We start from the raw sequence: 11056 nt of genomic DNA, 5'->3' as shown, positions 1-11056 counted from the left end.
GTCCTCTTCTATTGCTTGTTCAAAGGTAGCAGGGTTTTCCTAAAATCACTACTTGAACATTTAATGGAGGCATATATGATGATTAACTCCACTCAATAGGAATTTCTTTTATTCAGAACACCTTCAGATTAAACATCAGAATGAATACAAACACACATGAGTATATTTATGGGGTGTTCTGTCAAGCTTGCTGGCCCTTCCCTCATGAGGCGCTTCCCCATGTTGTTAACACAGATGTCTCCTTGTCATCCTTCAGGTCTCGGCTTACATGTCACTTACTCAGAGAGGCTTGGCCAGACCACCCAATCTAATTAGTCCCCTCCTCGTTTACTTTCTCTCACAGACCCTATTATTTTTCTTCATACAATTCATCACTAGTGTTCACAGATTTTTTAGTGTTCGTTCACTTAATTCTATCAATTCCATTAGGCTGTAAGGTTCTCAAGGGGGCGGGGGGACGTTGTTTGTTTTGTTCACTTTTGTATTCTTGAGGCCCAGCACGGGTGCCCGACATGTAGTAGGTGCTCTATAAAAAAAATTGCTGAATAAATGAGTGAATACTTTCTTGGTTGTTTCACTTACACTTGTCCCTTCTACTGAGTTTTAGTTCCTGCTACTGTACTGTAACCCCCAAATTGATAGGAGAGAATTGCAGTGCCACTTCCCTCCATCACTGACTACTGAGGTGGCAATTCCTTTGTGGAGAAGCTGCTGGTTTCTCTTGGGCTGTTGTCATGTACCCAAAGGTGTGCAATAATTCTGTTCATAATAGTGTGACTGAGGCAATCAGGAGAGCTGTCAGAAATGCCTTTTTAAAAGTTACCCTCGTTGGGTTCTTGGGCACCCGAAACTGTGAACTGCTGACATAAGTAAGTGAGAATGAGCAGAATGTTGAAAAGGTGTGTGTGTGGGAAATGAAATTCAGATGTACACATCCTTCCTTGCGCGCCACGAAACTGAGCCTCTTGCAGCAGCGCCTCTGCCCAATGGGGGGCGGCAGCATTCCAGCAACTCACTCCCTGAGGTTGTGTAGGCGGCAGGAGCGATTCGCGTTCAAAATCTTTTGACTCTACCCGCTCTCCGTAGCGCCTTAGCCCGTTAGAGTTTCAAGGCGCGCTGTTCTTTGACGAAGCTGAGTCCTATACACCGCCTGCTGCTTTCCAGAGCATGGCTTCTCCGAGTTCCTTCACCTACTGTTGCCCTCCATCTTCCTCCCCTGTCTGGTCAGAGCCGCTGTACAGTCTGAGGCCCGAGCACTCGCGGGAGCGGTTGCAGGACGACTCGGTAGAAACAGTCACGTCCACGGAACAGGTGAGCTGGCTTGACTGGGCGAGGCGCCCGCGCGGGGGCTTCTGGGAGCGGGAGTCTGGTCCTCAGGGCCGCCGGGGTGCGGAACCCACCCGGGAACTACAGCTCCCACAGTGCTCCGCGGCGCCCCCCCACCTCTGGGACGCTCCCGGCGCCCAGGCTTGGGCTGGAGAGTGGAATGCTTGTGGGGCCGGTTGGGGAGGGGTCGTTGTCAAGGTTGGAGGGAGAGGACAGTACCTGGGCCCCCTCTGCCTTAGGGAGCGGAGGGAATCTTGTTCTGTGCCTGCAGGACTGAAGCAGCCCGGGTGGGTCGGACAGCCCACTCCATTTTGCCAGACATCGGGAGGTTCTCGTATGGATAATGCACTTTCCCCACCCTGCATTATAGTTTTGGGACATAGAGGGGAAAAGAAGTGGCCAGACTGCGGTCATGCCATTCCATGATGTTTAATTTATGACCCACAGTGCCAGGTTTGACGCCTGCCTCGTGGCGGGACATTTTAGTAGCCATTCAATCATTTGAGCACCAGCAGGGTGTTGGTCACAATGTCGAACAATGGAAATGCAAAGAAATAAAACAGCCCCTGATCAGGAGCATGGCACAGCCTGGTTGGGGAAGACGGAGAGGAAAACAGCACAGTTTGGGAAGTGCTGTAATAAGAGTGTGAATTTTGTACTACTTGCCATTCACTGAGGCCTCGAAGTAGATGGGACCTATCACTTTGAAACGTGTTTGCGGAATGAGTAGTGAATTATAGTTTTGTTTTTCTTCTCGTTCCTCAATTGGAATTGGTCCCAAGTTAGTTATTGTGGAAATGGTTACCCATCTGTCACTAGGAGAAGTGATCAGAATGATTTTTTTTTAGCACTAACAAGTAAGCATCAGGCTGCCTACTAAAATAAGATCTCTTAGTAAGATCAATCCCTAGGCTTAATCTTGGAGGGACCTGCTTTGATTTTCATGCCTGAGATTGGAAGCCTCAGTTTTGGCAAAAATTAGTAATGATAATTATTATATTGTATATTTATGACTAAAATAACAAAAGCAAGGGCTTGAATACACACGTATACACATAGTAGCAGAGGGAATATTTTAACTGGAGATTTAAGTTTCATGGGTTTTAGGGTAGAAAGGAAACTTACCTTTTGAATCTAGCTTCCCAGGTTAGTTAGCCCACCAGTGTGTCCTTCTACAGAAATCTTCTGCAAAAAATTGCAAAGAAATCTCCCATCAATCAAAAAGCTACTACAGGATCTTTGCAGTATTCCTAAGTGATGGATTGTTGAGTGCATTCGGGTCAAGCCTTTTTCTTTTTATCTGACCTAAGACTATGGGGTCACCTTTTGCATAGTTAACTGAATTGACCCAGCAGATGAGGCTATGGATAGATAAAATGTTAGTGGAGAAAAGGGAATCAGAATTTGGTCTAATTTGCGGACCAGAACAGAGACTTCCATGGTTAGAGGGGTAAGTCAAAAACAGGAGCATCACCAGGAGCTTTACTGATCTGCTCTTTCTCTTCTGCTTACACTATTTTTTCAGTCACATGCCCTGCTTAGTTCCTATGAGGGAAAAAGCAGCACTTATGTTCTAAGTGCTTAGATATAATGAGCGATGCAGAAATGGATGCAACAAGGTACTGGCCTGCAAAAGGGTTGGCCAAAGTCTGGGCCAGGTGTGGAAACTAGGTTCTGATATGGAGCACTGGTACTGTAGGATGTCTTTCAGATCTAGGCCCAACTGTGTGGTGGATAGCAAAGCATCTTATACTTCTTTTCCGTGTCATTATTCCAGCTCACGTTTTCAAAGTCTAGGATAAACAGTTCCAGATCATAGGAAGATAATGTGGTATCTCATTCTCACGGCTTCCTCAATGTTTTAATAATCATTATAGTGTCCATTTATTGGGTTCCATACACAATAAATGCTCTCCATACATTGTATCATTCAATCCTTACACATTTTACAGAGGAGAAGACTGAGTCTTATAGAAGGACTAGGTTGGTAGGTTAATGATCATATAGTCATAAGAAGAAACAACCTTGCTAGGAGTTGTTTACAGAAGACACTGCTGTCATTCCTTTGGTTCTGACTGAAGATTCCATTTGTTCTTAGGGGTTTACTGACAGCACTCAATTTTGTGCCATTGCCAATAAAAAATGCTTGTCACCTGCTTCCTGTCTGATTATCAGGAGCCTATTTATTTGCTTAACAATGATTTGATAGTAGGAGTGAAACCTCTGAACAGTGGAAAGAGTCCTTAGCTATGGGTTCTTCTGTTCCATTCATTCATTTTCATTCATGCAACAAATACGTGAGTGCCTTCTTTGTGCCAGGCACTGTTCTAGACACTGGGTATAAGGGAGTGAACAAAAGAGGCCAAGTGGACGCCTTTATGAAACTTTTGTTCTAGGCCAGAGAGGCAGTCAATTAAAAAGGAGAAAAAAATATCTATCCATCCATCTATCTATCTAATGTTAGAGAGAAGTGCTGTGGAGAAAAATAAAGCAAGATAAGGGAGATAGATGTGCCAGGCATGGGTGGGATAGGAGCAAGGGAGGTTTTTATATAAGGTGGTAAAGGAAACCTCTGCTGATGTAACGTTTTAGCTGAGAGCTGAAATAGGTGAGGGGACAAGCCATGTGTGTATCTGGGGGAAAAGCATTCTGGGCAGAGAAGGCAGCAAGTACAAAGGACCTGAGGCGGGGTGTGCCTGGTGAGTGGAGAGCTACTGAGTAGAGAGGTTAGCAAACAGAACAGGAGATAAGGTTGGATCTCGTACTTTCAGATACACTGATGGAGATGGGAAGACATTTGGCTGAATAGCTTCCATTTACCTCCCCAGATTCACTCTACCCTTTTCTACCCTGCTCTGTAGATGTGCCCCAGGAGGTAGACCTGCACTGACAGGCAACCTTGCTTTCTGCCTTCTGTTTGCATTTGGCCATGGGGAGTATTGATAGGGGATGAGAGTGAGGGAGAAGGATGAGATTGGCGTATATATTCCCTTCCCGCAGGATTGTGTGGGCTGGAGTGTCTCTAGACTTAAGGTCACATCTCCAATTAGGTGCCTTCTCCGTGGAGCTCTCTGTCTCCCTCTCTACCCCTTCTCTTCACATTTCAGGTCTAGAAGGGGATGAAGTACCCTTGTGTTGCTAGCCCCTGTGTTATGATATGAACTCTCCTCAAATCACCCACTTTGAATATGCCATCTGTTTCCTCCCAGGAGTCAGACTGATCTATGATTGAAGGGTTTTGACACAATCTGTTGAGCATTTCAGCAGGCTCATTTAGGTCGCTGTTGAGAGTAGATTGTGAGGAGGCCAGCGTGGGTGCAGGGAAACCAGTTAGTGGCTGTTGCAGAACTGCAGGTGACACGTGATGGCAGCTTCGCTCAGGGCTGTGGTAGTAGAGGTAATGAGCAGTGGTGAGATTCTGGGTATCTTTTGAAGGTCTCTGTTGTGACAGGCTGTTTTATTTCTTGACAAGCTGATGAATTTGATGCTCGGAGAACCTTTTATGACTCCAGAAAGCAAGATGTGGTTGTATTATTAGCGACTGTCTTCCTTTTTTGTGCCACCTGCAGTCACCCCATTGCAAATGCTCTGTGATTCAGGCCGGTAGGGTAATACTGGTATGATCTCAGAGGTAGCAGGTTTGCCAACAACAGTTGTTACTGAAGGTACTACTTTTGTTTTCCCTTTAGACTGCCCTTGAACAGGGGCAGAAATATTCTCCATTTGAAATGGCATGATGTCATTAGACGACATTCAGTCAAGTGCCAGTCAACTCTGAGGGGAATCTAGAAGAATTATTTGTCTCAGTCAAAATTCTTTTCTCTTAGGGGGAAAAAAAAAAAAGAAGAATATGCCGGAAGCAATCACAGAATGACTCAGCAGAGCATGTAATGAAGTGCTAAATTATGACTAAATTGCATGAGGATTTCAGGGAGTGGAAGCCGATCTGTTGTGGGGTGAGGCGGTCAGGACAACTTCATGGAGGATGTGGGACTCGGGTTAGGCTGTAAAGGATGGAGTTGGGGCGGCAGCCATGCCAGTGGGAGGAGCCGTTACGAGGGAAAGACCAGGTTGGCTGTGGTAGGGAATTAGGTCAGCTGGATGGGGTGGGGCTGACCTGATGACGAGTGAGTGCTGGTGGCGGGTGGGGACAGGATGGAGAGCCAGGCTAAAGAGCTGGCTGCAAGTGACGGGCGTTGCACCACTGCAGATCCTGAAGGAGGGAACATTAGGGATCCAGGAGTGAATCCCGAACTCCTGCTGTTGACTTGTTTCAAGTTCTAGTATCTGAAAGATTATTAAACAGAGGAGGAGCAAGTCCCTAAATATAGTCACACTAACTAGATTTTTATGCTTCTGATAGATGGGACCAGAGCTCTGCTTGTTAAGTGGTCAGTAGGCTAGCTATGTGAATCAATTTTATCTTATTGAAATTCAGCATATACCATGTTGCCCAACTATTAGAAAGTGCAAATATCAAAATTTCCCCATTTTCCCTATTAAAAAGTCCCCTAAAGTGTTTTTTGGTCAACTCAAGAATACACATACTATTAGGTATGTAGGTAAACAAACCAAAGGCTTGTTTACACGATTTGCATTTTAAATTTAGGTACCTGTGCCTATTTAAAATCACATACTTTATAAAATCACACTAATTTAGAAATATTGTTCTTTCTCCTCCTCATAAATTCATAAAACATTTGTCTTCAAACTCTTCACATCCATCTTTGACCTTTGTGTTTTTATCATCACTGGAGCTATACTTTGGATCAGTGAATATGTTTTTGCAGACCACACTTTGAGTTTTTTGAGATCCATCCCTTTTAAATGTGGGGAAGATATTGAATATTTTATCACAAATTACAATTCTAATTCTTTTACAGTGTGTCCAGTTGGTGCATATCTTTGATCATCGCAACTTAAACACTTTATTAACTTTTAAAGTGATCTTTAAAAGGGTTTACAGTGGCAGTTTGCACGTGCAAGTGTGAGTTCATATCCCCAGGAATTAAATCTGTGTTTAATTTGTCACCTTTCATTGATACCATCAGCTGACTTCTGTGGGCAGCCAACACCAGACCTTGACTGAGGTTGTTTCAGGATGATGTGTCAACCCCAACTCATACTTTGTATTCAAAATAAGGAATTGAAAGAACTCCCCACAGCAAGAGTTACTTTGTAAGGATTTCTTATAAGGTGACTTGTTTTTTCTGAGGGATAATTTTTTTTTAGGAAGAATCCTTTTCTTATAGTTAATCTATTAATGATCCTTTTACCACATCTTCATCATTAGCATGAGTCTCGGGCAGCAAATCTGCTTTCTGGAAGGGTCCTCCTCTGGGAGAGAGGGGGAGATGTAGGGAGAAGGGAAGGTCTATGGTACGAAAGTTGGTGCATCGTGAGATTTGCTTTAGATAGAAGCTGTGAAAGAGAAAATTCTAAATGCATTTGTTGTTTTTTACCACTCAGCTATGAATGGATATTATTCTGTGCTTCCGATTGGATTTCTAGAAGAATTCCAGGAGCTATGTTTTAAACAGAGCTGTCAAGAATGCAGGCAGATGGTTAGATCTGCATCTATGTTGCCATGGCACCTAAGTCTTGGGGACGTGGGTGCAGTCACTTCATCTCTGACCCCTAGATTCTCACATAATCTCTCCATCGTTGAAAACCACAAAGTAATATACATAGTAGTTTATAGCATGTACACAGACTATACACAACACAAATATATATTTATTAGTTTATATTATTTAAAGATACATGTGCATATGCATCCACATAAATATATAGTAGGGGAGGAAAAAACCTTTTCCTCTATCCAGCTTAGGTTCTCTAGCTGGGGCCCTGTAAATTAGACTGACCAAAGACAGATTAACAAGAGAAAAATAAACAGAAATTTATTAACATGTGCATTGTTGTGTACACATGGGAGACCTATCGATGAGTCACCCAAAGGGGTAGTTAGAACTTGAGTTTATATGCCATTTTAGGCTAAAACAAAGAAAAGCGTTTGGGGCTTCTGGGTTAGGGAGACAACTTATGTTTCCCCTAAGTCCAGGAAAAGTATGGTAAACAAGAGTTGTTTAGTAAGGTTTGTTATTCAGATTTAAGTCCGTGCCTTCTCCATAGATAAGAGTTGTTAGGAGTTCTCCACTTCCTGGTGTGGAGAGGGAGACATGTTTGCAAAAGGAAACTTAATGCCCTGTTTTTAGAGCTTTTCCTTCACCTCCTGGTTATCAATGGCCTTTAGCTCAAAATAATCCATATGCCAACGAAGCATATTTTGGGATGGCATATTCTAGGACTCCTCAATATGTATAATCTTACTTCGGCAAACGTAAAACCATTCTGTACGTAGCAACACCTAGCCTGTGCCCCGTCAGAAGCAGGGGTAAACTTCTGACAAACTAGTAGACTTACCTCTGAACTCTTGTGTTCCCCTTTCGCCATATCCTAAGTGATCAAGTGCCTCATGACTGGAAAAGTGAGAGATGTACTGTTAGGACTAAGTTATGTTATAAAGAGGCTTGGGAGGGCAAGCAAGGGTTTTCTAGGTATGTCTCTACTGGAGAGTTAGAATTGCTGGGTTGTAGGGTCTGTGCCTTTTCAGTGTTATTACCTGCTACCATGTTGCCCTCCATAGTGACTCTAGTAATTTAAGCACTAGTCAGTGGTGTACTGGAGATCTGTTTTGTCCACATCCTCTGTAAGACCTGATATTGTTGGTGGTCAGCGGTCTTAATTTGGGAAAAATAGTATCTTTTACATATGTTCCAAATATCTTCCCCTGGGCTCTTGTTTGCCTTTAACCTTGCTTATATTTATGTTCTTCTTTGTCTTTTTCCTTATAGTTTGGGCTTTTTGAAGAAATCTTTATCCCAAGAATATAAAGATATTCTCCTATATGCTGTTTTAATGACTTGACTCAAGTTTTTCATGTTCAAATTTAATCAACCTGGAATTTATTTATTTATTTTTAGGGTGAGAGATAGGAAGTAATTTTTACACTAGCAACACTTACTGTCCATGTCTTTTCCTTTGATATTGGATTTTCCCATCTCTGCCTTAAACCAAGTTTTCATATATGCATGGGCTTTTAGGAATTCTTTAATGAAAAAAGCTGTTAGAGGAGGATTATTGAATATTATAGCACAGTGATGATAAGCACCTGTCCTTTGAATGAGGCAGGTTACTGCTGATAACATAGCCTGTGGATCTGTAGGCCATTGGGAACTTTTTTCTAGTGTTCATTTTGGTTTATGATTTAAACTTAGTTTTCCTTCGTTACTTCTGGAACATCTGATGTTAAAACAAGGTTTTTTTTTTAAGGGAATTGGCAGTGAGGGCAGTGGGTCTCAAACCTGGCTGACCATTAGAATCACCTGGGGAGCTTTTGGTCTTGCCCACCACCCCGGGTTGTACCCTAGACCAATTAAAACAGAACCTTTGAGGGTGGGACCCAGGCATCAGTATTTTTTAAGCTCCTCAGGTAATTCTAATATGCAGCCAGGGTTGAGAACCCATGGTTCATAAGGGATCTCAGCCTTGATAGAGAGGAATGCCAGCTGGTTAAGGAGACTAGGTCAACTCTGACCTCCCTCTGAATTTTGTACTCAAAGTATTAGGATATTTGTTCAGAGGAATGTTTTACCTTCTCACCTTCGTTTATCCTTTGCTAATTAAGAAGAAGAAAAGTGTGGTGAGCAGGTTAAAAAAAAAAACAGCAATAATTATAAGTTAAGAAAGTCCTGGGCTTCCCTGGTGGCGCAGTGGTTGAGAGTCCACCTGCCGATGCAGGGGACGCGGGTTCGTGCCCCGGTCCGGGAAGATCCCACATGCCGCGGAGCGGCTGGGCCTGTGAGCCATGGCCGTTGGGCCCGCGCGTCCGGAGCCTGTGCTCCGCAACGGGAGAGGCCACAACAGTGAGAGGCCCGTGTAACGAAAAAAAAAAAGAAAGTCCTGTTTGACGTCATACTCAAGCATCAGCCTCTGAGCTGAAATACAGTGACTATTACCACTACTTAAAAAAAAAATACCTTTGATCTATCAAACATCAGCATGCATCAGAATCCTCTGGAGGACTTGTTAAAAAGAATCCTCTGGGTGGGCCCCATCCCAGTAGTTTCTGATTCTATACGTCTATGACCTGAGAGTTTACATATTTAACAAGATCAGCTTGGTTGCAGGTAAACTGCCTCTGAGCTACTTGATCTAATGGTTGCTGTTGCTGGTTTTTTAATCCATTCTCCTATTGATGGACAACTGAGCTGTTGCCAGATTTTGGATATAATGAATAATGCTGCTATAAACATTCTTGTAGAAGTCTTTTTATGATCATGTGTTTTCATGGGTAAAAACCTACAGGTGGAATTGTTGGATCACAGGGTAGGTGTATGTTTAGTTTTAAACGAAACTGCTGGCCTTTTCCAGAGTGATCAGACATGTTACATTCTCATCAGCAATGTGTGAGGGCTCTGGTTCCTCTACATCCTTGCCAACATTTGGTGTTTTCCCTCTTTTCAACTTCAGTCATTCTGCTGGTGGGTGTGGAGAGGTATTGTTAAAGAAAAAATTATTCATGACAGTTGTTAAAGGAAGACTTTGTTCAAGGAGGACTGCTGTGATGGGGTTTTGCAGTAGGGGAGAGAGATTGGGCTCAAGTCTGAAAACAGCAAGGAAAGGTGGGAATTTATAGCCAAGGAGCAAGGTGGGGGGATTGGTGGATGGTAAATTAGTAAGAGGAATCATCAAAGGTAGGTGGGGAATCTGGCTAAACTGACTTAAAAGGATTCCTTGGGAAGGCAGGCCAGTGTGGTCAGACATCACTGGGGGATGGTGGAGGATGAGGAACCTGATCAGATAGTGGGGATGGGGATTCTGGCTAAACCAACTTAGCAGGATTCTTGCTAAAAATAGGTGATACAATGATGGACACAGAAGTATAAAAGTCAAGGCGTAGTTGGGAGGAGGATTCAGAGGAGCCTGACTAAAGTTTGGTCAAGGAAAGTCTCTGCTGGTGTCACACCGTAGAGTATTTGCTTTTAAATGGACAGAAACACTCTCTAATTGGTTTAAACATTTATTTAGCTACTATACATATAAAGTACTGGTGGGTGTGTGTGCAGATGTATTTGACTTTTCAAAAATCTTTCTTATGCCTAGATAACGTAGTTGTGATGGAATCTTGGTTCCTCCAACTTTTTATTACAAACAATGTCAAATATACAGAAAAATTGACAGTATCTGTTTGTCCTCCACCTAATTCCCCCCCCATATAAACTGTTCAAGGATAAATTTTAAAAGAAGATAAAATCAAGACTCACACAAATATAAAATGAACACATGTCCAAGATTTTATTTGACTCATGGACCCAGTAAGATATTACAACTAGTTCAGACAGGAACTCAACATACCACCTTTAAAGTCAGATAGGGATGCTGAACTAAATTTGCAAAACTGGGCAATATTCATTATTACTTGCATTTACAAGTACTTCCATTTTACTAGATACAATTTGTATTTCTGTGGACAGAAATTGTTTGCATTACTATCAGTTTTCTTCAAATTCTACCTCTACAGAATTGTGAGATAGTCTTGTCAAGGACAAAAGTGGAGGGACTTCCCTGGTGGTCCAGTGGTTAAAGACTTCTCGCTTCCACCACAGGGAACATGGGTTCCATCCCTGGTCGGGGGAACTAAGATCTCACATGCCGTGCAGCTCAGCAC

At 42.9% G+C, this 11056-nt stretch overlaps 1 protein-coding gene across 2 annotated transcripts in view; it reads left to right on the top strand.

Annotated features, from left to right (window-relative positions):
- Nucleotides 1-1113: 1113 nt before the first annotated feature.
- FNTB (farnesyltransferase, CAAX box, subunit beta) overlaps nucleotides 1114-11056 on the top strand; it is a 76415-nt gene continuing 66472 nt past the window's right edge. For both annotated transcript variants that reach the window (XM_024750808.1, XM_024750809.1), the window contains exon 1: nucleotides 1114-1311. In XM_024750808.1, coding sequence (XP_024606576.1) covers nucleotides 1168-1311 — 144 coding nt within the window. In that variant the 5' untranslated portion in view covers nucleotides 1114-1167. The remainder of the gene's footprint in view (nucleotides 1312-11056) is intronic.

This window comes from Neophocaena asiaeorientalis, unplaced genomic scaffold, assembly GCF_003031525.2.
Source record: "Neophocaena asiaeorientalis asiaeorientalis breed wild unplaced genomic scaffold, Neophocaena_asiaeorientalis_V1.1 scaffold140, whole genome shotgun sequence".
NCBI classification, from domain to species: domain Eukaryota; kingdom Metazoa; phylum Chordata; class Mammalia; order Artiodactyla; family Phocoenidae; genus Neophocaena; species Neophocaena asiaeorientalis.
Note: the sequence above shows the minus strand (reverse complement) of the source record. Positions and strands in the feature narration are given on the sequence as shown.